The 27,234-nt window shown below is 41.3% G+C and overlaps 2 protein-coding genes across 2 annotated transcripts in view; one reads left to right on the top strand and one right to left on the bottom strand.

Moving 5' to 3' along the window:
• The window catches only part of EEFSEC (eukaryotic elongation factor, selenocysteine-tRNA specific), a 172,552-nt gene that overhangs the window by 80,730 nt on the left and 64,588 nt on the right, over positions 1-27,234 (top strand). The window contains exon 5 of the mRNA XM_008168009.4: positions 20,110-20,751. Coding sequence (XP_008166231.2) covers positions 20,110-20,751 — 642 coding nt within the window. The remainder of the gene's footprint in view (positions 1-20,109; positions 20,752-27,234) is intronic.
• Positions 15,398-17,974, bottom strand: LOC135972553 (SRRM2 protein homolog rsr-2-like). Its single transcript, XM_065550917.1, has 2 exons — positions 17,282-17,974; positions 15,398-16,004 (listed from the first exon to the last, which is right to left on the bottom strand). Exons 1-2 carry the CDS (start codon positions 17,823-17,825, stop codon positions 15,511-15,513), a joined length of 1,038 nt encoding a protein of 345 aa, XP_065406989.1. The 5' UTR covers positions 17,826-17,974; the 3' UTR covers positions 15,398-15,510.

Raw genomic sequence — 27,234 nt, forward strand, 5'->3', positions numbered from 1 at the left:
CACTCTCAATTGGTTCTGACCTACTCCATTAAGTAAAAAGAAATAACCTAACAGAAGGGTAACCAGATCACTGCTACCACACCAAGGAAACAGGCAGGCTTTGGGATGCTCTTCTTTAATCTCTCTATCCACACAGCCCTCATTTTAATTTGCAAAATTGAACCCAGATCGAGAGCAGTAAAGCCTGAATATGGTAAATATTCATGCCTCAGTGATCTAGAGTGGCTCCATTACATTTCAGAGATTGGGAGAATTACCTTTTGGATTATGTATATTCATGGGCTGATTTTTATTTGAGATATAATATTACTCACGTTGGGCTACATGTCACATATCCTGCCTAAACCATCTTTTTTACAAAGCTTCAGATGTTGCTTACACATAAAAGTTTTACTTCTTTAGCTTGTAGTTTCTCCGTTTTGATTCTTTTCAAAAACTGGTAGTAAACAAAAATCTCCTTTAAAGAGGAAGGAGGAAAAAAATCCATGTTGAAGAGTTCTTCTTTATAAACCTTTCAACCCTGTGTTTGCTGTGATATAGTCTTTTGTACATCACTTTGAAGTCTTCAGATGAAAGTCTTGTTGTTGTTCCAAAACTATCCAGTTGAAAAAGAGGAATTCTGTTTATTTCATTTGAAGAACAAAATTCCACAGTCATTGTTTTCTACCCATCCATTCTGCATTGGCTTTGTGGTTTTTGGGGGGGACATTTTGAAATATGTGCTTGAAAACCAATTTTGATAAATCGAGGTTTAATTGGTATTAAATGTTAAGTTTATTTATAATACAGCTCTAATAAATACAGAGTACGAGGAACTCTCCATACTGATCACTGATTAAATACAATGGCTTTATATACATTACTTTAAAAAATACTAATCTCAGCTGCTTTTACTGACGTTGTAGATTATCAAAACAAAGCATTCTATTACAAAGAAATTATAGGTGGTGAAAGTAGCACTGCTTATAGTTAAGGTTGCCTGACATTTTCTATTATAAGACTCTGGGCTAAAATTTTCCATGTTGGGTGTGTGCCTCAGAGTGAATTTTTTTCGCCTGAAATGGTTTGTCTATTCAATAACAATTTAAGGGAAAATGTTTAATCCACTTAAAAAAGCATTCTTACAATCATTTAGTTGAGAGAGTCTAGTGCTTCTATGCGTTAGAACAGTGATGAGGAATTTGACAGATGGGGAGGATCTTACTGTCAGGAATGTGCCTTTTGCTGTCCCCATGAAAATCTGCCCAAATTTGGCCAACCCACAAGGTTCTGAAAAATCTCACTTCGCACGTGATCAGTAGAGAGTTAAAGTTTGAGAGAGAAATTCTCCAAAGATTCTGTCTGCGCTGAGTATGCACCATTCCCTCCCAACTTCTATGTACTGATCAGACTGTGCACGCCCTGTCCCCACAGAGCAATGGAACAGGCTTCAACATGGGTCTGCTAGGCGTTGCTTTGTCACCAGGCACCAGAACTGAGAGCAGGGACACTTACTCTCCTATGTTCTCAGTGCTTCCAGGCAGCATGGAGGAGGAAGAGAAGGAAACAGAGGATGTGAGGAAAAGAGAATGCAGGGGATGAGGAGGAACTGAGGAGGGAAGAGGGTACAGGAGCAGAATCTAGAAGATGGGGACATGGATAAGAGCAAGAGAGGGGTGAGAGGCAGGAGCGGTGGGAGAGGGCAGAAGCCAGGTTGAGGAGTTAGAGGGGCAGGAGTCAGGTGGGGAGGATGCCGGGAGGATGCCAGCAGAAGCTGGGGAGGGGAAGAAGAGTCTGTAATCATTAAAATACGCTCACCTACAGAACTTGGAATGGAATCCATTGTTCCTGAATGTCAGCATTCAGTTGGTGTCTGCCAAATAGTTGTAACACCCACTGGCAAAGTATTTGTTTCCATCCCTCTTTAGTGGCAGGTCCACATAGAAGATAACATCCTTCAACTACTAACAGTTACTCTTAGCTCAAGTGGTAGAGTAGTGTGCTGTTGGATCTAAAGATCTGAACCCTGCTGATGACCTATGTGGGTGGTCAATATAATCCCATAGGTTGGCTTTTTTTCCCCAATTGGTTTAAAAAAAAAAAAAGGTAGGAAATTAGATTTTAAAAAAAAAATCCACCATACGTTAAAGAATGCTAAAGATGCAAAGTCAAGCACTCAGAATTAGGAAATGGCAGAAGAATGCTAAAGATGCAAAGTCAAGCACTCAGAATTAGGAAATGGCAACTTGAATTCGCTTCTTGTGTGCATGCGTTATCATACAGTCTTTAATGATATTGTCATATAAGACTTTTTTCCACAGGACAAGTGCTTCCATGAGTGCACGGGGTGGACTGTGCTCTGGGAATAAATTAGGAGTATATAGTGAAGGAGGCTGTTGTGTTTTGTTTCCCAGCCTCATTTATTGCAGGAGTTGGAATGTATATAATGAATGAGGGGATTGGTGGAAGAGAAAGGATGACCTCAGGACCGAGGCAGTTGAATACTTGTCTGGAGAACTGGAATCTCCAGTTAGGCAAGTCAGTTAAACCAAATTGTATGTTCCTCATTTTCTGGGTATCCATCCAGAGACATCTAGGATCTCATTTGCAGAAGTGCTGAGCATTCTCAACTGCAGCTGAGGTCAGTGGTAGCTCTGCTGTGAACATGTAAAATGGTATGTATTCTGAAAATCAGGCTTTAGGCTTCTCAAATAGGGAACCCAATATTAATTGATACTTTTGACAATTTTGCCTGTACTCTCTGTGCCTCAGTTCCCCATGTATAAAATTGGGGATAATATCATCTCACTTCACAGGGGTGTTGGGAAGGCTAATTCATTAGAGTTTGTAAAGAACTAAGATACTATAATAAGAGCATCCTAGAAAAGCCCATGAGGAAATTAATAATTCAGCTTAGGGTTTTGAATGATGTGCAGTAAATAATGAATGGGTCCACACATTGAATACTGAGGATAAAACGAAAAGTGAGTAGCTGCCCATTCAGTGAGCACCATCCATCCAGTGTACTGAATGAGGCAGGGGTTCTGCTGGAAAAAAACAGTATGTGATTGTGTAATTAAAGACTGTATCATAATGTCTGCACACAATGGGTGAATTAAAGTTGCCTGGGCAACCGTAATTCTGGCATGTCCTAATTTTTGAGTGTTTGACTTTGCAATCTGAATGTTTTTATGTAGTTTTTATGAAATATGTATTTATACTTGTGTAGCACTGTATGTACAATGATGTGGCGTGTATGAATACAGTGTATGCAGACATTAAACAGAAACTACACCTTTAAAGCAGAGCAGCATTAAAGTGAGATCAGGGACATGCCTTTAGCTTATTGGACAGCCGGCATTTTTTTTTTTTTAAGTTTCTGTGCTAGTGATAAGGGAATTTTAGCTAACTCCTTTAATGCTGTGTGATCTATCAGCTGTTTTATCCCACTGTTGCAATGTGGGCTGTCAGGATCTGAAACATCTGATCAAAAGGGGAATTCCCTAAAAGATTTTATGGTATAGGATTACATTGACAGCACTGCAATCATAATGTGACTCTACTGAACACTAGAAACTCTTCCCTCCTTATTTCTGCCCGTTTACCTGTAATTCAGGAGGGCAGACAACATTTTATCCACAATTATATTCTTCACCCGACTGCACACACACATGGTAGCTGGGGACAAAGTAAGCGTTATCGAAGCACATCAGCACAATCATAACCTCTCCAATGTGTAGTAGGTTCCATCTGCCATTTTACCCTTGATTATCTGAGAAGAGATGGCCTTCTCTGATCTAGGTTGTGGGACACGAGGTTATATCACATGGTTGTTGTGTTATAAATAGTCTTACCAACTCTTGTGATTTTTTTGCAAGTTGTGTACTTTTCTTAAATCGCTAATCAGGTGAATTTGTGTGGTTGTAAGAATCTCAGCTTTTGGGAGGAGGCTTTTTTTTTTTTAAAATGTGAATCTGTGAAAAGCTCAAAAATGGAAGGTAAATAAGAACCCAATTTTCATTTTTTTTAAATAGCTCATGTTTTTAAGCCAACCTAATAATTTTTTGGATGGCCTGACTGACTCACACATGAATTTATGCTCCAGGTGTCCCTTGATGCCTTAAACCAGGAACTGTTTGTCTTTGTTGCTAAATGGCATCATCATTTGTGGATCTGTAGAAATTTTCTCTGTTATCCATAAATTATCACCTCTACTCCCAAAAGAGAGAAACTCGCATATCTTAGGTTTAGAGAAGGATTTAGGAAATGATCTGGTTAAAGGTAGGTACAGTTCTGGATTTGGTTAGGTGATCAGAGTTTAAATTAGATGCAGTATTTGAGATTAGACAAGAGTTCATAGGAAAATAGAAATGACCAGATCACACAAGTGGTTCATCTAGTCTGGCAACCTGTGTCCACTAGTGACAGAGGAAGGCTGTAGAGACTGCACAATGGAAAGTTATGAAATAACCTGCCCATAGGGGAAATTTTATCCTAATTCCTGTCAGTTAGTGGTTAGCTTATGCTCTAACACACGAACATTTATATTTGTTATAAAATGTTAAACCCATAATGGTGGATGTTTTCCTATCTTTTAATTGTCAAATCATTTTTTAACCTTTAAAACTCTTGTCAGTGAGGTCAACAGGGTAAATATGCATTGTGTAGGTTTTTAAAATTTAACTTTCTCAAAAGTAATGTGAAAAGGAATCTACATTTAGTCTAGTTTTTGCTATTTATGTTGAATATACAGCATGTACAGTGGGGTCATGAATGCTGCTCCTGCTACAGGGTTTGTGATGTCTGACATCAGGTTGATGGCAAAAGGTTTTCCCTGCCTCTTCTCTACTTGGAATGGTGGTGGCAGAGGGCCCCTCCTCTTCCAAAGATGCAATGATAGTGGGACTTACCCCAACAACTGGAGTGGATGTGCTTGGATGAAGGGTCTTCACGCATTCCTCTCCTCCATCCACACATGCAGTCCTCTGCTGGGATGGTGTTGTCAGTGTCCCCCACAGCAGAGATTTTTGGTTTAAACACCCATTGAGATGCATAGCACAATTTTCACTTCTCAAGGCTATTGTTTCAGGTTGTCTGTAGATTCAGGCAGACATTGTTTCTTGTCACATTTTCAAGCTTTTCTTCATCACCAGGAGTACTATGAATTTAGGGCCAGATTTTTAAAGGTGTCTAGAACCCTAACTCCCATGGAGTTAAGTGCCTAAATATCTTCAAAAATCTCCCCCTCCCCTCATTTAAAACAAAACAAAACAAAACTCAGATTTGCATGTAATCCGATAGCTCCAGGAGCTGCTGGTGTTCTAGGCAGGGGTCTTTAGTGCCTGCTCCTTACTCCACCTTTGATTGGAGCCCAGGGCGTTAAATTGGTATCTTCTTTTTGTAGTTTTTAACTCTTATACATAGGAACTTTAGGTATGTTTATAACCCAGTGATTTTTATCTGATGTATTAGTATTTATTATTTACTGTATCTTCTGTGGTTCCACCTGTGTTACAGGAGGGTTCGGTTGCTATATCTGTAGTATCAGTAATATGCAGTCACAGGACTGGGAGGTAGCAGGATACTATGGTTCTTATCTAGAGAAGCTAAAGCTATGACCTATGGAACACTGATAACTTAATGAAAGTTGATAAATAAAGGAAAAGAAGCTCTGACATATCAGGGGAAAAAGTCATTAGTGGATTTTTTTTTATCCTGTTTCCTATTAGTCTCTAGTTTAACTGCTTTGAAAATCTTAGTGGGCTTTTCCTTTGGTCTTCAAATAACAGGTTCTTTTCTTATATTGAACACATTTGTTTATCTTAAGGGCTGAACAATTTGGGTGCTTTTAATGTTTCTCTGCCTTGGGTTTTTTATTTATATGTTAATACATGGGTTTCCTCCAATCCCCTTTTTAACCCCCTTTATAAACCTCTACATAACGCTTTAGGAATGTTAATGGGATAATCTAAATTTAAAAAAATAATAAAAACCCTTTCTTTGTAAGGGATGTAAGATTTCAATACATGCTTGTTAATTTACAAAGTAAGAGATACAATCAGTCCCTCTGTGCCACCATTTAGAAACAAAATGTGAATGACCTTATGAGCTAAGTTTGTAGTAACAATTATAATGGTATCCAAGTTAACCATGTTTTCAGATATTGTTTGCATGCAGCAAAAGCTAACTTTAAAGTTACACCCAATATTGTTCCTTTTCTTCATGTTTCTACAGATCTAGAATTCCAGGGGAGACTATTAAAATAACTTTCCACTTATTGGACCTATTGAACTGTCCTTTTCTCCCCTACTTCTCTTCTCTCTGATTTTGTCATGAAGTTCATGAGGCTGAAGTTGCTTAAAAACATATCATGCTTTTTGTAATGGTTTAAAGTTGAGAATAGAAAAACAAATAAAATCCCAAACAAATTCCATTGATTTTTGTCAAAAATTGGCTGCAATTTATGATTCAAAGTTCTGTTCAGGACTTTCAAACCACTGGAGGCTGGATAAAATACTCCAAAATGTATGATGCAATCTCCTTCGTAGAAAGGTGGACTGGATGCTCTAATAGATCTTTTCCTTCCATAATTTCTGTGGTAATAAAGCCCAGCACAATAGGTAAAAGTCTAGAGCTATATTATAATTTCTGGAGATCCCTGATGTAGGGAAACTGAATATATGTTAGGAAAACAAAATCCAAATCTTAAGTGCCTATCAGGTCCTTTTCAGTGTTTTCCAGGTTTGTATTTTAAGGGCCAGACAAAACAGAGATCAGCTTTAGCCACTCACTGCAGTCCCTGAACAAAACAATGTTAGGGTATTTTTAAGCTATGGAAGAATGTCTCTGTCAGTCCAGATCAGAGTGAGATGCGACCTCTTGACAGCAATGACTGGGGACCACCGCTTTAAGGTACACCTTAATGGCCAGATCAGTAGACCAAGAACTCTTAACTCGGGCATCCCTCAGGGATCTGTCCTGGCCCCTGTACTTTTTAATCTATACACTGTGGATATACCAGCAATGGAGTCAAGGAAATTCATGTATGCGGATGACATTGTCCTAGCTGTTCAGCATACAAGCCTCCATATCATCAACTGTAACCTAACCTGAGATCTAGCACAATGGCTGATTATTTCCAATGTTGGAAACTTAGGCCTGATCCAAAAAAACCCCATGCTAACTGCTTTCCTTCTGAACAATAAAATGGCTAATATCAAACTTGATGTGCAGTTCTGTGGTGAGAGCATCAGCAACGAAGCTAATCCAAAGTATCTTGGCCTTGACCCTGGACTGCAGTTTGACCTTTCGACAACACCTCGAGAACACCTGCGATAAGGTCAGGTCTTGTGTCGCGCTTATTAGAAGATTGGCCGGAACATCATGGGGCTCCCAGTCCATGGACCTTACGAATCACATCTTGCTTTCTTAATCATGTCAATGCAAATACGAGGATCCCACTGCATCATGACCTGCAAAACCCACCAAAGATGAGATTAAAATCCCGCAACCCTCTATGGAACTGTATCAAGATCCTTACACCCAACTTTGATGCTGAGGCTCAATGGAGAGTCACATGGAACACTTTGACTGCTCAAAACAAACAGCTCGTTGTTGATCCTATTGAGGAACCACCGGGTTTTGGTTTATGTTGGAAAGACTGGTGCAGATTGAATCGCATTAGGACATCTCATGGGAGATGTGGACAAATCCTCTTTACATGGAAAATGAGGCGAACACCTGTATGTGACTGTGATCACCAGGCACAAACCATAGAGCACATCATATCTGAATGTCCCCTTCGTTCTTTTGCCGGTGGCTTGAAGGACATTCACCAGCTCACTGCTGTGGCAATGTGCTGGCTATCAAACTTAAATATAAATTTGTAGTTGTTGCTACCTACCCAAGCTATATGGAAGAAGAAGAGTGAGATGGAACAAAATACTTTATTGATATTTATGCTCTGCCCAGGCAACAGGAAAGTAATGATTTAAAGCTCCTTTGACTTGTTACTTGATCCAGATCAACTTACTGATTCACTTTTCTGCCAGTTTCTCTATCTGACCTTTAGAATGAGATGTAATTCTAGTTCTCCTCATCACCCAACAGAAACCTTTTTTTGCGAGAAACCAATCCCCATGCGCTCTGTCCTTGCACTGTTGGAGCCCAGCTGACAGGGAGAGATGCTATGCTCAGTTAAGGTTCTTCCCTTTGTGATCCATTTACCGTGTACCCCCATACCAACCAGAAGAGAACTTTAGAAGGTAAAGTTATGGACACTGTTTTAGGTGTGCGATATCATTGACTTAACTGTTGCCCTCAGGTACACAAATAAGAACCTTGTATGTGGGAGTAGATAAATAGAGAAAATGTATGGGTAAGTACCACGCACGCGGAAGGGTGGGTGGCTTAAACCACCTTCTAGACTACTCTATATACCTAGTCTGTCAATGTGAGATGCTAACTTTCCAATAAAATATTTCCATTATAGCACAGAAACCGGAGAAGAGGACAAGTGGCAAATGGATTAATGGGAGCCATACTGTTAAAACTTCCTGGAACAGTTTTAAAATTACTCCATTGAATATAGTCTAATGCAGGGATTCTCAAACATAGTTGTAGCAATTACAGCAATTGCATAAATTGAAAAGTACCAGTAAGTATTTAATGTATTTTTAGCTTTTTAATCTAATGTAACATTTGGAAATAGAGAGGAGGAGCCAGTGCTATATGACTAGCCAGTTCACTGCAGACCCAGAATTTGGGAACTGCTGATCTAATGGAAAATACTTTGAAAATATTAAATACATCCCATAAAACAAAAATTAAAAAAAGCTCTTTCTTCTACTTCTTGTAATGAAATACTTATTTTTCTGACTGTCGGGCATTTTAAGCCTAACCATTTAAGTTTATTTGGGTGTATGTATAATATATAGAGCATGTGTGTCACTACATATTGTGATAGACCCAGGCCAGTTGGGTACAACAAAGTAGTAGAAGGCAGATATACTGGCCACTGGATTAGCAGTTTTCTGTTCCCTGACTGACCAGAGCAGGGGCTGCTCTAGGCTAATGAGAACACCTGACTCCAATTAATCTGCAAAGAGTCAGGTGAGGCCATTAAGGTAATGTGAACACCTGACTGTAATTAAGGCCCTTTTTGATACTATAAAAGGGCTCACTCCAGTCAGGCTGAAAAGAGCCAGAGGAGGGGAAGTGTGGCTGAAGGGCTGGTTAATGAAGACATCCTCAAGCCATCGGTAAGGGAGCCCTAAGGTAAGGGTGAAGAAGAGAGAAGCGGGAGAGCTATGGGGAAGTGGCCGAGTGAAATGTAGCAACTCTGGCAGTGAAAGGTCGGCTGCCAACAGCTGCTGCCATTAGGGACCCTGGGCTGGAACCTGGAGTAGAGGGCGGGCCCGGGTTCCCCCCAACCTGCCACTACAGAAACATCTCCTGGGAGGGGAAGTCAGGCCCTGTCAGGACAGGAGGTTAAACTGTTGTGAAATAAGCCCCCAGGGACAACAGAGACTGGGAATTCTCTCACCAACCTCCTCGCTGGCTTATGATGAAAAGTGCTCAGTAGACTGTAACCCTGGCTCTAGAGAGAGAAGGGCTACGTGGAGGGTCTCAGTGAGCCACTGAGGCTAGCATATACCGCCTAGAAGCGCGGGACCCATGGGGACAAGGTCGGAGCTCTGCCACAATATATATATATTTAATCTAAAGTTAATATAGTTTATGTACACAGAGGCAAATAGTAATCTTTTCCCACTCCTGCAATTTTTATTCTGTATTTTTTCTGTACTATTTGGAATCCCCTGCAAGATGCTTCTGATGATGAACTTGTAAGAGAGTTTTACAAAGACTGAAAAAAATATACAAAAAGTCCTAGTCAATGTCCTTTTAAATGCTTAGGGTTTTTTTTTAAAGATGGGATATTTAAAATCTGAATGTTCATCATAAAACAATGAAGAAGATTCTAATGTATCGTGGCTTCAGTGCGTAAATTTGTGTAGTTATACGATTCTCTTTACAAGCTTCAATTGCTATTTTTGTGTCGAGGAACATAGGAAATGAAAGGAATAGAAGAATATCAGGTTAGCTCTTTTAAGTCCATTCTCTCTGTCCACTGCTGTAGAAGACCGTAAGCCTTTGAGCTTTGCTGCCACAAAAAGAAGGACTTTTTCTTTTCAAGGTAGTATGAATTGGTAACATGAGGTGCCATTTTCAAATTCTGTTATGTGGATTCATTGCTCTGAACTTACATCTTCAAAAACCATTTTGTTTTTTAACTGACAGTAACTGTATACATTGCTGCCCATCTTTCCCACCATTACTTGTTCTCGGCATTTGTGCTGTAAATAGGATTGTGATGGGAACAAGAGGGAGATGGTGGGTAAGGGGAAAAGGAGGGTACAGATAGCAGCCAGGAATGATGGGGGATAGGTGAAAACTTATCAAGTGCTTGCATAAGTGAAGGATATAGAAGATAATTGCTAGGTCTTCTCCTGTTAGCCCAGCTAGATAGATAACATTGTCTGGGGTGCTTGGCTGAAGGGATACTAGGCACATGACTTGTGCACAAAAATGTTTGAAAGCAAAATAGTAGGTAGAGCTTAGCATTTGATATCACTACTTACAGTGTTTCCAGCAGACAGCAGTTAGGGTCATTAGCCTTTTTAATGAAGGGGTTTCTCGCTTATATTTATACTCTCTGATCTCTCTTCCCTGTCACATCCTATGTAGTACAGTGAAACACACAGGCATAGATGTGACATTTGATTTGAAAAGGGCTGCAACAATGACTTTTCCTAGTCTGAAAAGGGCTGTTTCTTTTGTTTTTGATTAGAAGCCAGGCATCCAGTGCACCCAAACAATATTAATCTTCGTGCAGCTTGCAAATGGCCTTTCTGTGTATGAATATGACTAAGGGTGAGAGGATACATAATTTAGGTGGTTCCCAATAGCTTGTGTCTGCTATATTTTTTTTCTATTTTTGCTTTGTTTAAAAAGGAATAGTATCCTAATATTTTTTTTCACTCATGACTGACCTATTTTAAGAGGGTTCTTACTTCCCAGCAGCTGATGATTTTGGCCAAACAAAATTAGGGCCGTAAGACTTACCTCTTTTCCATTATTTTGGTCTGAGTTTCTACAGTTCCCCTTTTCCTCTGTGAGTCATTCTTCCTTCTCCTCTGCAATGCCCCCAGTCCTCTTTACTCTACTCAGCACTTTCCAATAGAAGTAAACAATTAATAAGGACACCAGACAAGATTAGCTGCCAGTCGAAGGTTGAGATTGAAACCCTGCCTATGGAATGGGACTTAGAAGGATTGTGTTGCTCAGTTCACTTTAGTAACTGATGAGGCCTTGGGGTGATGGGGATTTGTTTCTATTTTCCTTTTGGTTTTGAAAAATCTCGTCACTGTTAGCGTTGCCTGTTTATTCAACTGAAAAAAAAGTGACTTTTTTGTTGTTGTATGGAGCAGTATAGCTGACCCATAAGAATGATTGCTTCTGATAGTGGCTAGACAGATACTTTGTATAGATTTCAAGTGTAGGAATGGATTCTCGGTGTCACTGCACAGTCTGGAACGCTGTCTGGAAGATTTTTGCTCTTTGAGTGGTTTTATGGAAGTAGCTTTCACCTGTTGCACTCTTGCAATACAGACTGTTAGACACGTTTGCAGAAGTGACCTCTCTTTTAGGCACTCAGCAACTGATTTGTGTGTACACAATCTGCACTTGTGCACCCAGAGCAGGCACCATAACTATGTCTATCTACTTGATCTACTTTTGTGTTGCTAAGATTATAGTTTTGGAACATCCAGAAACTTAAGTGTGTGACATTAGGTAGCTGAAATAAAGAGGACACATTGAGGCAACTGAAGAATTCTCTCTCTCCATTTAAAAACAACATCTACAGATCCTAGTCGGGTGGGTTTCTTACTTTTGTACCATAGAAATAATATGGACCACTATACTGCTTAGGTGGGTATAGTACTGGTATTTTGCAGGGGTGGAATTATTATTTATTATATAACCAAGGTTGATACCCCATTGTGCTAGGTGCTGTACATACTCATAGACAGTCCCTGTCCCTAAGGACTTGAAAACAAAGTAGACAGGACAAAGAATGAAAAATGGAAATGGTATCCCTATTGTAGAGATGGGAGCTGAGGCAGAGATTCAAGCTCAATTTTCAAAGGAATGTATGGCATTTAGACACCTCTTCCATTAAAGTTAATGAAGATGACTTCACGAGACTACTTTGAACATCTCAGCCTTAGTGACTTGCCCAAACAAGGTCACACAGTAAGTATGTGACAGAGCTGGAAATAGAACCCAGATCTGCTGAGTCCCATCAGAGAAAAGACAGTGGGAATGGCAGGTGGAAGATGATGTAGCTTATTGATGGGCTTGCCACAGTTGAGCAGTAAACTAGGAACATAAATATGACAGAGTATGATAGATGAGTGACAATAGTATTTATGCCGAGAATAGAGAAGTAACGTGGTACAAAGCAAGAAAATGCTGATATTTCTGTTGCAGCTCTACAGAGAGGAGGAGAACGGGGAGAAATGCAGGAATAGATCATGAGAATTGAGGCCTGTTGTACTGATTTTGGTTGCCACATTAATTATACAATCCATTATATACTGAGGAAAGATAATCTACTTTTCAGAGCACAAACTTTGGAAGAGTCAAAATTTAGAGCTGTGTTCTGATACATTCGGTAGATAACCCTCCTACAAAGGGTAAAATGACTGATAACTTTTAAGTACTCTGAGTTCTAAGGACAAAGAGTGGTATCTAAGAGAGAAATATTGTTTATTTTATTATACTGTATATGTGTTCCAGCATCTAAAACTGTGTCAAAACCATAGAGTTCCTTGCAAAGAATTAATTGATATTCCAGATCTGTTGTTGTCTGTCTGTGTAAGTGTGTGAGGCAGATGGGTTAATGCATAAACTGGAAAAATATATTCTTAAACAATGGTTTGGAGAACACAAAGAGTAGGCCAAAATAAAATCTTATTAAATTAAACTGGTTTGGCCTGATCAAGCTGAATCAAGACTGATCTTAAAAAGTTTATTTCATTCTTTTCTTCTTTTTGAGAACTCTTTGAATTGAAATAACTGATACAACCATAAGTTTATTAATGTCTTATTAATTAACTTCAGATAGGGATTTTTTTCTATTTCAATTTTTTAAGCAGATATCGAGATGGTAAATAAACTGTATCTATAAATGGTGGGCACCATCATGAGCTCCCCAAGCTCAATAATATCAAGGAAATGAAGTATAACAGCTCCCATGCCTAATTTGTAAATTATTGGACCAATATCACCAAGTTCACTTTAAATAAACACAAGTCTGTGCTGGATTATTTTGTGCAGGGCTTTCTTTCTTTCTTTCTTTCTTTCTTTCTTTCTTTCTTTCTTTCTTTCTTTCTTTCAACATTTGAATTTTCCTAAATTGTGGATTATTTGATATTTCAGACAGCTTTAGTGATCTCATAAATGATACTCTTGTTTACATGATCCACTAGTAATTTGGAGTTTGTGCCAAGTACTAGGCATTAAATGAAATCCGCTGAACATCGTCTGAGGGTATGTCTACACTACGGGATTAATCCGAATTTAGATAATTCGGATTTGAGAAACAGGTTGTATAAAGTCGAAATGAGTGCGGCCACACTAGCACAGTAATTCGGTGGTGTGCGTCCAAGTACCGGGGCTAGCGTCGATTTCTGCACCGTTGCACTGTGGGTAGCAATTCCATAGCTATCCCATAGTTCCCGCAGTCTCCCGCGCCCATTGGGATTGTGGGTTAAGATCCCAGTGCCTGATGGGACAAAAAACATCGTCGCAGGTGGTTCTGGGTACAGCCTCACTTCCTCCCTCCCTCCCTCCCTGCATGAAAGCAACGGACGGCAGACAACCATTTTCGCGCCTTTTTTCCTGGGTGGGTGAACACTGCAGACTCCACACCACGGCAAGCATGGAGCCCGCTGAGGTCAAGACAGCACTCATGAATATTGCAAACACCTCGCGCGTTCTCGTGGAGTTTATGCTCAGCCAGGACCAGAAAAACGAGGAGAGGAGGCAGCGGCGGCGGCAGCGCAGCGACAAGCATGATGAGGACATGGACACGGACACGGACACAGAATTCAGTGAAACCACAGGCCCCGGTGCTTTGGAGATCATGTTGTTAATGGGGCAGATTCTATCCATGGAACGCCGATTCTGGGCAAGGGAAACAAGCACAGACTGGTGGGACCGCATAGTGTTGCAGGTCTGGGACGATTCCCAGTGGCTGCGGAACTTTCGCATGCGTAAGGGCACTTTCATGGAACTTTGTGACTTGCTGTCCCCTGCCCTGAAACGCCAGAATACCAAGATGAGAGCAGCCCTCACAGTTGAGAAGCGCGTGGCGATAGCCCTGTGGAAGCTTGCAACGCCAGACAGCTACCGGTCAGTCGGGAATCAATTTGGAGTGGGCAAATCTACTGTGGGGGCTGCTGTGATGCAAGTAGCCAAAGCAATCACTCAGGTGCTGCTACGAAAGTTAGTGACTCTGGGAAATGTGCAGGCTATAGTGGATGGTTTTGCTGCAATGGGATTCCCTAACTGTGGTGGGGCGATAGACGGAACCCATATCCCTATCTTGGCACCGGAGCACCAAGCCACCGAGTACATAAACCGCAAGGGGTACTTTTCAATGGTGCTGCAAGCACTTGTGGATCACAAGGGACGTTTCACCAACATCAACGCGGGCTGGGCGGGAAGGGTTCATGACGCTCGCGTCTTCAGGAACACTACTCTGTTTAAAGGGCTGCAGCAAGGGACTTACTTTCCGGACCAGAAAATAACCGTTGGGGATGTTGAAATGCCCATAGTTATTCTTGGGGACCCAGCCTACCCCTTAATGCCATGGCTTATGAAGCCATACACAGGCAGCCTGGACAGGAGTCAGGAGCTGTTTAACTACAGGCTAAGCAAGTGCAGAATGGTGGTAGAATGTGCATTTGGCCGTTTAAAAGGTCGCTGGCGTTCATTATTGACTCGCTCTGACCTCAGCCAAAGAAATCTCCCCATTGTTATTTCTGCTTGCTGTGTGCTCCACAATCTCTGTGAAAGTAAGGGGGAGACCTTTATGGCGGGGTGGGAGGCTGAGGCAAATCGCCTGGCTGCTGATTACGCGCAGCCAGACACCAGGGCGATTAGAAGATCACACCATGAAGCGCTGTGCATCAGAGAAGCTTTGAAAACCAGTTTCATGGCTGGCCAGGCTACCGTGTGAAATATCTGTTTTGTTTCTCCTTCATGAAAACCCTCCCCCTTTACTGACTGATTTTCTGTAAGGAACCCACCCTGCCCCTTCCCCCAGCTTTCTTTCAAACCAAATAAAGTCACTATCATTTAAAAATCATTTATTCTTTATTAATAGATTAGAAAAAGAGGGCGGGAACCCGGGTGGGATTTGGGAGGAGGATTGCTGGGAAGGAAAAAGCCACAAAGAAAAGGTTAAAAAAATGACAGCCTTTTGCTTGGGCTGTCTACTGGGGTGGAATGGGAAGGTGTACGGAGCCTCCCCCCCCGCGTTCTTACACGTCTGGGTGAGGAGGATACGGAACATGGGGAGGGGGGAGGGTGGAACAGGGGCTGAAGCGGCAGTCTGTTTTCCAGCAGCCGTTCCTGAACCTCCACCAGACGCCGGAGCAGCCCCAGCGTTGCATCCTTCATCCTCTGGTCTTCCTGCCGCCATCTCTCATCTCGATCGTCCCTCCTCTCCTCACGTTGGTCCCTCCTCTCCTCACGTTGGTCCCTCCTCTCCTCACGATCACTGACTTCTTTCCTATACTTTGAAACTGTTTCCTTCCACTCATTCAGATGAGCTCTGTCACTCCTGCTGGATTGCATAATTTCAGAAAACATGTCCTCCCGCGTCTTCTTCTTACGACGCCTTATCTGTGATAACCTTCGGGATGGAGGAGGGAGGCTTGAGGAATTTGCAGCTGCTGTAGGGAGGGGAAAAAAGAGAGAATTGTTTTAAAAGCTACATTTTGCAGAACAATGCTTATACTCTTTCACGGTGACCAACACTGTTCACATTACATAGCACATGTGATTTCTGTGCAAGGTCGCATTTTGCCTCTTAATGCTGAGTGCCTGTGGCTTTGCTGCTAGAGATCACAGGTCTGGGCAACAGAATTCGGCTTGCATGCGGCCATGGTAAGCCATTGTTTTACAGCTTCTGCACCCTCCTTTCCCACATACCAAGCATAGCTTGTAGAGTGCTGCAGAAGCCTGGCCAATCTCAGCCAGTTGGGGGGGGGGGCAGTGTGGTGGGGCTTGTCTGGGCCCCTTCAGGCAAGTAGAGTGCTGCGGTTTTTCTGTTAACATTCAGCAGCACCAGAAAACAAACTAACCCCCCCCCCCCCTCGCCATGAATTCTCTGGGATGATCACGGTACCCCTCCCCCCACCGCGTGGCTGGTATCAGGGAAGATCCCTGCAGGCACCAAACTACCCCCCCCTCCGCCGACCCCCCTCCCCTCGCCATGAATTCTCTGGGATGATCACGGTACCCTCCCCCCACCGCGTGGCTGGTATCAGGGAAGATCCCTGCAGGCACCAAACTACCCCCCCCCTCCGCCGACCCCCCCCCCCCCCCGCCATGAATTCTCTGGGATGATCACGGTACCCTCCCCCCACCGCGTGGCTGGTAACAGGGAAGATCCCTGCTAGCCAAACGCGAAAAACTCAGGGCCAATTCCCCATCTGCGCTTGGCTAACTGCAGGGAAGGATTTATTTTCCGCCACAGGCAAACAGCCCAGTAGGAACGGCCACCTCTGTCCCCTTAATTAAATTCCCGTATTTCAACCAGGTTACCAGGAGTGATATCACTCTCCTGAGGATTACACAACAAGATAAAGAACGGATGTTGCTTGAATGCCAGCAAACACCGGGACCATACGCTGCCAGGCTTTGTCAGGCAATGATACCAGATTACTTGCTGCAAGCATGGTGTGGTCAAGTGTCCTACCATGGAGGAGGGAATAAGGATGCACTGCCCAGAAACCTTCTGGCAAGGCTTTCAGAGTACCTCCAGGAGAGCTTCATGGAGATGTCCCTGGAGGATTTCCGCTCCATCCCCATACACGTTAACAGACTTTTCCAGTAGCTACAGACTTTTCCAGTAGCTGAACTGACCGCGAATGCAAAGTCAGACAAAGTAATCATTAAAAACCGTTTGCTTTTAAAACAAGTTTTATATTTTAAAAGGTAAACTCACCTGAGGTCCCTTCCATGGGGTCAGAGTCTTGGGTACTGGCTTGGGAGGCTTGGGAGGGTACTTCAGTCAGGGTGATAAAAAGATCCTGGCTGTTGGGGAGAATGGAGTGCTGTGTGCTCTCTGCAAGCTCATCCTCCTCCTCCTCCTCCTCCTCCTCTACCCCATCGGCAGAATCCTCAGGCGTCGAGACTATCCCCGACCCAGAATCCACGAACAAAGGTGGGGTAGTGGTGGCAGCCCCCCCTAGAATTGCATGCAGCTCGGCGTAGTAGCGGCATGTCCGCGGCTCTGACCCGGAGCGACCGTTTGCCTCCTTTGTTTTTTGATAGGCTTGTCTGAGCTCCTTGACCTTCACGCGGCACTGCTCAGAGTCCCTATTGTGGCCTCTCTCCATCATGCCCTTGGAAATTTTTTCAAAAGTTTTTGCATTTCGTCTTTTTGAACGAAGTTCTGCAAGCACTGAATCCTCTCCCCATACAGCGATCAGATCCAGTACCTCCCTCACGGTCCATGCTGGTGCTCTTTTTCGATTATCAGCCTGCATGGTTACCTGTGCTGATGAGGTATCTGTGGTCACCTGTGCTCTCCACGCTGGGCAAACAGGAAATGAAGTTCAAATGTTCGCGGGGCTTTTCCTGTCTACCTGGCCAGTGCATCCGAGTTCGGATTGCTGTCCAGAGCGGTCACAATGATGCACTGTGGGATAGCTCCCGGAGGCCAATACCATCGAATTGCGGCCACACTAACCCTAATTCGAATTGCTAAAATCGATTTTGGCGCTACTCCGCTCGTTGGGGTGGAGTACAGAAATCGATTTAAAGGGCCCTTTACATCGAATTAAATGGCGTCGTTGTGTGGACGGTTACAGGGTTAATTCGAATTAAAGCTGATAAATCCGAATTAAAGTCGTAGTGTAGACCAGGCCTGAGTGTCCACTCCTGCCAGTCAATCTTAGAACCAGAAAAAAAAATGCTACCTCTGAGACATAGGTGGCAGTGGTTCAATGGCTCGTTAGCAGTGAAGGACATCAGTAACGACTAACTAAAACATAAAGGGATATAGTGTCCTCTCTCAATTTCAGGGAAAACCCTCAGTGAGTGGGATAGCCCCTTTGTGTGTGAATGTCAGTACGTAAGATGGTGTTATCAGCTGAGTAAAGAGGAACACCTCCAGCGGTAGATGACTTGAAATATGTTTTTAATAAAACTAACTCCACTGTTTATTTCTCAGAAATGTTTCCAGGGTTGTCTTCTTTAATGTGAGGGCTAAAGCTGTAGACTCAAGAGCTGCAGCGTTTAATCTGGAACTTCCAGCACCTTTTTGCATTAAACTCTTGGAGTGAGCATCTTCATATATTTGTTGAAGAAACATTTATTTCCAAATATAGTCAAATCTTTGTCTCACTGCCTTCTTTTGTAGCTTTTCGTTGTGGATTTGGGGAAAAATTGAACAATGTTAAAAATACTAAATATGATATTAATATGCATATGCATATACATGTCTATGTTAATATAAAAGTAAAATATACCATAATAAATTAGAGAGATAGTACTGTGTAGTGCTTGGTGCATGGGATTGAGTCAGAACAAATGAATGGTGTTCCAAACTCTAATAAGGTCCATAGTAGCTTGTGTTCGATTTTGGATTCTGCCACTGGCCTGTCATGACCTTCGGCAAATCCTGTAACCTCTCTGTGCCACAGTTTCTCCAGCTGTCAAATGGATGTAATAATACTTCACACCAGCTGTGAAGAATGATGAACCTTTACTAAAGCAGTCGCGCGCGCACACACACACACTTGGATAGAAGAGAATATGATTGCTGCTATTATAACTTATTTATTTATTACATGACTAAATCTGGTTAGAGAGTTTGGATGTGGATATACTATAATTAAGTTGAGAGTGAGTCCAGTTAAACTTCGGAGGTTATTTAAAGGGGCCTGTCTTCAAGTGCTACTCATATGTGTTAATATAAGATTCTCATGCAAACTACCTTACCTGCACAGGGTTCTAGGGCAGTCCATGTGCATGTTAGAATAAATGTTAATATTTAAAACTAGAGCTATGGCGTATTTTAATTGTTTTGCAGTTAGTCCAGTTGAATGTATATTTTTATTTCAAACTGATTTGGGGTTTTGTATACTCTTATGCAAGAGTGTGTGCATTAATATTTATTATTGGATAAATGCAGACAAATTGCCTGGCAGTGTGCTTTTATTGTTTGTATTGTTCTGGAACCTTCTAAGACCTCACTGTGTTCAACTCCGTGCAAATACATATTAAGAGAGGACCCCTGCCCCCGAATAGCTTACAATCTGATTTAATATGATTCAGTAGATGAGTGTGAGAAACAGGAGGTGAGTAAGGGAAAAAGAGGGTAATGAAAATAAAATTATGTAGTTACATAGGTGGCTGTTACACATCTTGATGATATTTTAGAGTACCACTTTTTTATAATAAATAGAAAGATGAAAAATCAGCTATTCCATGACTTATGCATTACCAAATTTTCATTGGTTTGCTGATTTCTGGTAGCCATATCCGCAGTGTTGGCACACACATCAAGATAGTCCAAGCATTGATGACTTTACATTCTAGAAGATGAAAATAAAACTCTTCGGGAGAATCATATCAGGGTTCATTTTAGATAATTTTGTGAATATATTCTTAATCTGATTGCTTTCCATTTTAAAAATTTCAGTCTCTTCTGGACGATGTGAATCTTTAGCAGAGAGCCAGGGCTTGACACACTGTGATTTGGCGCTCATTCCATGCAGGTAAATATAAATACAGTTAATTTTCTTATTTTTGTTTCCTCCTAAACAGGTGACAAAGAAAGTCAAGTCTATGCAGATGTTCCATACTCCTGTAACGTATGCCATGCAGGGTGACAGAGTAGGCGTCTGTGTGACCCAGTTTGATCCCAAGCTGCTAGAACGAGGTCTAATCTGTACTCCAGAATCTCTCCAGACCATACATGCTGCTGTCATCTCCTTGAAGAAAATCCAGTATTTCCGTGGTGCTCTTCAGACCAAAGCCAAGTTTCACATCACAGTTGGTCATGAAACAGTCATGGGAAGAGTGATGTTTTTCAGCCCAGCTCCTGCTGACTTCAGCAAAGAACCCCTGGAGAATGCTTTTGATTTTGAAAAGGAATATCTTTATCAAGAGGAATACTTATCCAAGGGGTCAAAATCTTCAGAGGAAAACAAGGAAAATGACCAAACAGGAGAGGGGCAGCTTCCGAGGCAACAATGGGCTTTACTGGAGTTTGAAAAACCTGTCACTTGTCCTAAATTTTGCCTTGTGATTGGCTCCAAGCTGGATACTGATATTCATGCAAACACCTGCAGGTTGGCGTTCCATGGGGTATTGCTTCAAGGGATGGAAGACAAGAACTATGTTGAGACTTTTCTTCCAAAGCTGAAAGTGTATAAATTGAAGCATAAGGAAGGACAAGTGGAGAGGGTAAGCTATATTTCTTAATATTTTATGCAGCCAAAATAAAATTATTCTGCGTTATGATCTGGATCCCAAGTATACCACGGTGCTATGGAATTTTCCACCAAATTATGCCCCATAATTCCTGTTTCCGTTTTTTAAAAATTTAGTTTTGTAGGCCTTTTGTTTGCAAAGAAAATCTGTGAAAGATTGTATATACCTGATCCAGTATTTCCTGTTTGAGCTTGAGGTCATTCAGAAACCATCGCTTTTGAGAAGGGTGTGAACAGCACCATCCCTTTGGGGGGGTGGGGAGGGAGTAAGTTAGAAATTTAATGGTCGCAATTTCATTGTCAACATTAACTGTTTCACAGTTTATCATTTTAACAATTTAGCTGGTGTGTTTGTCCGCAAACTCAAACGGCCTCCCATACTTTCTCAGAAGCCCCAACTCTCCTCTGCCCAGCTGCCAAAACCTCTGCTTCCTCTGGCATGTACAGTACAGTTATTCTATAGTTTCAGTCCAAAATTGTGTAGTACATTGACTATTAAAAATGTAGAGGCAGCATAAAATAAATAGAAATTAATATCAGGTTAAAGAACACTATTGATTGAGTTATTAATTTTTATACTCCATTAAATAAAAACCTCAGTGATTAAAATTTATCTCAGCATACCACAGAATCTCCTGTTGTCTGCACTGGAGTGCTACAATATACAGAAACATTGCCATAGGACTTAGATCAAGCCTGTCACTGAGTACATGGGGCCTTGAATATTATATATTATGCACATGTCACACACACCATATGGTAAGCCATGTCACAGTGCATACACAGCCCATCATTAAAGAATACATGGGACTTTTTGCAAGAGTCAAGACATTTGTCCTGACTAAGATTTAATTTGGGTAATTACATTGTGACTATTTTTACAAACCCTTCGGTTTCCAGTATGTTGTTTTTCTTCACTTTTTGTATTAAACTATTGTTGTATTGCTTTGGTGGTCTTACCTCATTTGTGGCTGCATTTCAGTAATGGGTGGATAACCATTTGTGTATAGTGCCTGTAATACACTTTGGAATTCTTTGTAGTGAAAGGAGCTCTAGAAATGTAATTATATACATTTTTAATCCGTTACCCTTTTATTAACAATGTTAATGTAAATGTTAACTAGTAGTGTTTACATGATGCTTTGAAAATGTAAAATGTGATATAATTGCTAAGCATTATTATATTAACTTATACTATAGCAGAGAATTGTTAATTTTTATTCTCGTAATACAAAAATCTGATCATTCTAACAAAACAATCTGCAGCAGTTTCAGCCCTGTTTCTTAGCACACTGCTATAGTGCGATGCTGTACATTTCCATATTTTTATATGAAGAACTAAACACTTATGAAAATAGGTGTCACAGTACATTTTGTGGTACAGAATTTTTGTTTTTTGTTTGTTTACTTTGTAATCTGCAACAGGTGCATATTAATGAGGTTCTTCTCTAAAGCACTGACTATTAATTACATCCAGACAACCAATTAGTTGTAATTCTCTCCTCCTCCTTTCTCTCTGAGGGCTAGTCTACAGTACCGTGCTACGGCTGCACCGATGCAGATATGCCGCTGTAGTGCGTCTGGTGAAGACGTGTTATGCCAACGGGAGATTGCTCTCCAGTAGGCATAATTACTCCAACTCAACCAAGAGGCAGAAGCTATGCTCTCCCACCGATTTAGCGCTGGTGTGGACGGCACTTAAGTCGATGTAATTTGCATCACATGGGGGTTGGCTTTTTCACACCCCTGAGTGACATAAGCTTACGTCAGCTTAAGCGGTAGTGTAGACAAGCCCTGAGACATCAAATATCTCTGTAAAAGTAAGTATTTTGTAGTATTTTCCTTGTTGTAGCTGCTGCTTTCCAGGGACACTTTGCTTCTCCCCCATGCTTTTGGTGCTAAATCTGGAGGTCAAGATTTTCAAAAACGACTAGTGATTTTTTAGTTGCCTCAGTTTTTGGGTGCCCAACTTGATATTCCTTGAAGAAGTGTACGTTTCAGAGAATATAGTTTTCAGCACTTTCTGAAAATCAGGTCCTTTTTGAGCCATCTCAAGTTGGGAACCCCAAATCACTGTCACTATTCAAAATCTTGACCTGGAGGTTTATGTGCATTTCATTCCTCTCAAATAGCTAATTTTCCTTGCCAGTAGATAGTGGCAGTCCCAAACTAGAGCACCCTACCTTCCCAACTTTGGGGAAATTTGGATTTGATACATAATGTTTCTGTCTCATCTGTACATTTTTATACCAGTTTTTCTGTTCTATCTTGTTCCATTTATACTCTATTGATGCTCTGGCACCTTTTCTCAACTCTAAAAATTACTTCCTTCACCTCTGCTAGAACTTTCAATGTATGCAAAGCTCCTAATGCTGGTAGCATTGGTAACTGCCAGAGAAACCTGGCTTGTCTGTGACTTTTCTGCTTGAATGTGGATATTAGCAAGACAAATGAGAACAAGAGTTGGTGCAAACTAGGGGGCCCATACTGTGGTGGTGTTTTTAAACTGAAATGGTCTGGATTCAGATTAACTTTCTTTACTCAGTATTATTATTATTTCCCTTACATTACAGAGGGAATCGTGAGTACTTTGGTAAATAGTTTGAACAATTATGTAATATTCACAGAAGCTACAATGAATAGCTGTGGTACGCTTTGACTAACTGATATCTTGCAATTTTTAGTGCTGGTCATACAATTTTTATGAATAATTTTATTGAATTTTGTCCATCAGTTGTAAAATTATTACCATATAGTCCACTATCTGACCAGCTCTGTAAATAATTGAATAATAGGAATCAAATTATTCATTTTTTCTCTTGTCTGGCAAATAACAGACAAACGACTACTTTTTAAAAATTATTTGACCAGCGTAGTAATTTCTGAAAGTGATATCCGTAGTGAATTGTAGCAGATATCCCTGTAACTTTTAAAACAGCACTACTGTGGGCTAGGATGGGTGGCAGATGTCTTACCTTTTTCCAGTCATGGAAATGTCACCAAAGCTGTAGAAAATGGGGGCATTAATCACTCTCTTTACTAACACCAATTGGTTCTACAAGTGAGGATCTACTGTAAAATCATCAACTCGTCATCTGTGTTAGGCCTGTATATACTAAATGGCATATAGATAAAAAATTCATTCTGATCCTGGTTACTGTGGAACAGTGTTTCATTCAGAGTTAGTATTTTCCCCCCGTATATGCCAAAAAGATATGACAGAGCATGTTACTATAGTATAGGCTGAGTGTAAAGATAGAGGAGTACATCAGGTCTTTGGAGGGTTGATGGGAAGAGGACGGTGCCAGTTATCATGGGTCTGCTGGGGAAGTACTTACGGCTTCATATTGAGGAAATAGAATGAAAGGGTTTGGTGAGTGGAGCGCGGCAGGAACCAATTGGTGGTGCAGTGTCCTTTTTTTTTTTTTTAAAGTATACAAAGTCTCTAGTTAATAGAAATTCTGAATCAGTTGGTCCCACCCTGCTGCTGATGGATAGCTAGAGATTAGGATAATTGAATTTAGGGTGTCTATTTTTGGCATTGGTGCAGGAAAATCTCATTCTTTCTGCTAAAGCAAGGAAGTTGGTGGCCCCCCTCCTCACCTTCTCTGGGGAGGCACAAAAATAATAATTTTACCTTTATGGGAAGCTAACTTTCCCTCCTGAGAATACTGTTACGGAAAATTGGCTTCATAACTTCCTGAAGGGCTGGGAATGAGAGAGGAAGGCTGGGGTATGTAGTGTTTGGCTTTCCAGTTTCAGTGGGGGGAAACCGATTCCTGTAACCACTGGAATTCAGTGGTATCCACTTGTAAAATGTTGTACTCATTTAATCTAATGTGGATGCTCCCTAGCCCCCTGCTTGCTGTTGGAATTAAAATAAACCCTCCAACAGTTTAATGACCAGTTAACCCAGGAGAAATCAGGTATTTATGCTTTTGCGCTTTGTTTCTACTCTGATTAATTTCAGAGCACTTATGAAATAGTAAAACTGTAAATTAATTAAGTCTCCAGCATCCTCAAACTCATTTTTAATGCATGATACAGTGGCACCTCCTCATAGCTTTTAAGCTATCTGACAGCAGAAGAGAGGCATTCTGGCCACTTCAAAAAGGGTGAAATCTTCAAATGAGAGAACACTGTTAAAACAAAATCCCACCCAACCCCTCCCCCCGCCCCCCAAGTGCTCTTTGAATTAGCTTATGCACTGTTTCATTAAATCCCTGCATAATGTTACTGGCTCTGCTGAACTGCTTCAGGGTTGTGAATATTGCATACGCATCTAGGTATTGAATGCTCTTGTTCTGCTCAGTGTACTGGTTACATTATCTATCATTTGGTATCATGTCAATTTAATGCCACAAGCAGGAGGGACATAGCAAGTACATTGGAGCTCTGGAAGTGAAAGGGTTAAAGACTTTCTACTGTGATCAGTGAGTGAACTCGAAACGTTACATGTCTGAAATGTGTCCTCAGCTATTCTTTCCCCCACTCTTGGTAATTTATATACTTATAGGGTCTGTACTGCACTCACCACAGTAGTATCTGATAGCTAGTTCAGAGGAACATTTTGGTAACTTCTTTTTCTATAAGGCCACCTCCTGTCTGAGTCAGTCAGTGGTGTTTTGATGTTCAGCTGCATGGGCGATGGGTGTCCGAGAGACTTGTGGCCATAGTGGAGAATTTTCTGTTAATCAGCATTGAGATCATGGCCTCTCCCAGACCTTTTCTACATCAGAAAATCGCACCATGTTAGCTTTATGGTGTGGTTTTAATCTGATTTGCTTAAGTTGGTGCAAAAGGGCATGTGGACACTCTTATTTTGGTTTAAACCAGGTTTTTTTCGGCTTAATTTAAATTGATTAGAAATCTGTTTAATATAAACCAAATTAAACTACTCTTAAACTGAAATAAGTGTGTCTAGACTTGGGGTTGGTTGTACTTGTTGAACTTAATCAGTTTAAAACATTATTTAAATTTATCGGTGCAACTTTCTCACGTAGATAAGGCCTAAGAGACAGGAGAAATGCTGTGAAAAGATGTCTTGTTCAGTTTCTATGATCGGTGTCTTTTTCTGCAGGACTACATATAAGGAGGGACAATGACCCTTTTGCTGGAGGATCTACTGTTGCTATACATGTAAAGCTGTCCGACTGTTCTTTCAGACAAAGGCATCTTTAGCAGGCAAAAGAGCTGGGTTGGCAACAACAAAGTGAATTATACAAACAAAAAGGTAGGAGCAGGAGCTGAAAATCTTGCCACAGTTACTGCCAGGATCATTTGGTATGAAGAAAGATGCAGGAACCTGTAATGAAACAACAGGGAATGAAACCATGGCTTTAGTGCTAGCTCGGGGAGAGATTGGTACCTCTGTATTGGATTCCTTATTTTCATACGTCTGTGATGACCAGTGCCTAATGGAATATTTGGATGAACATGAATTTACTATACTGGATCAGACAATTTGTCCATCAAGTCTGATATATTTGAGGCATCAAGATTGGCAGTGACTGTCATCAATTATCTGATACTTCAGATGACATCCCCTCTCCTAATGCCAGCTGTGCAGGTCATGGTGTGAGGAAACTGGCATTCATTTTTGCAACCTTACTGTGAGGTAGGAAAGTAGTAATCCCATTTCACAAATGTGGAAACTGAAGGATAGAGAGGTAATTTGCTCAGTCTCCCACAGTGACAGTGATAGAGCCAAGCCCCGAGTCCAACAGACTTCCCATTCAGTCATATAACTGCTAGTCATACTTGCTATAATTTTGTCAGTTTTGTCCATGGCATCTGCTTGCTGTAATATCGCTCACTTGGAGAGACTGGCAGACTGTACAGAGTCCCAATACCGGAATACCTTTCTACTGGGATTTCTCCCCCCCCACCCCCAAACGTCATTCTAGCCAATTCCAATTTGATGCACAGAACAGTTAGCCCTTGAGATAAAACTCTCACATTCTTTGCTTTATGGGTTTCCATGGACATAGGTGCTCATTGCAATGAGTTTTGAGTGAAAGGTGAATTGTAGAAGCAAGTTATGATTTCCTGCATGACTCAGATATGCTGTCTGTTCTGAAAATGTTTGCACAAACAGGATTTATCCCGTGGTGGTGGTTGCTGGGTCCATTGTGGAGGACGCTCATAAATCAGTAACTCAGTGGAAGAAACAAAAGGGGAAAACTCTCCACCTTCTTTGCAAAACACAAGCTGCACCTCTTGCTATTTCAGACTTGTTTAGCGAAAATGAACACATACCTCAGCAGCGATATTTTCCTGATGTAACCATAATATAAAGTCCTTTGTATGAGAAGGTACTCACCCTGCCTACACAGCCCCAAAGGTGCTAGGTAGTCATTACTTATCTGTAGTCCTCTAAAACCAAAAGGAGAATTCATTCTCTAGTGTGCATTTTCTGTTCTTATCCTTAAATTTGTCTTGATTATTTGTTTCTGTT

Source organism: Chrysemys picta, chromosome 7, assembly GCF_011386835.1.
Source record: "Chrysemys picta bellii isolate R12L10 chromosome 7, ASM1138683v2, whole genome shotgun sequence".
Lineage (NCBI taxonomy): Eukaryota > Metazoa > Chordata > Testudines > Emydidae > Chrysemys > Chrysemys picta.

Excerpts from the sequence above, each read along its gene's own strand:
- LOC135972553 (XM_065550917.1), bottom strand. The coding sequence starts at position 17,825 with ATGCAGGCTGATAATCGAAAAAGAGCACCAGCATGGACCGTGAGGGAG. Across the intron at positions 16,005-17,281 it reads CCCCATGGAAGGGACCTCAG|CAGCTGCAAATTCCTCAAGC; the intron begins GTGAGTTTACCT and ends CCCTCCCTACAG.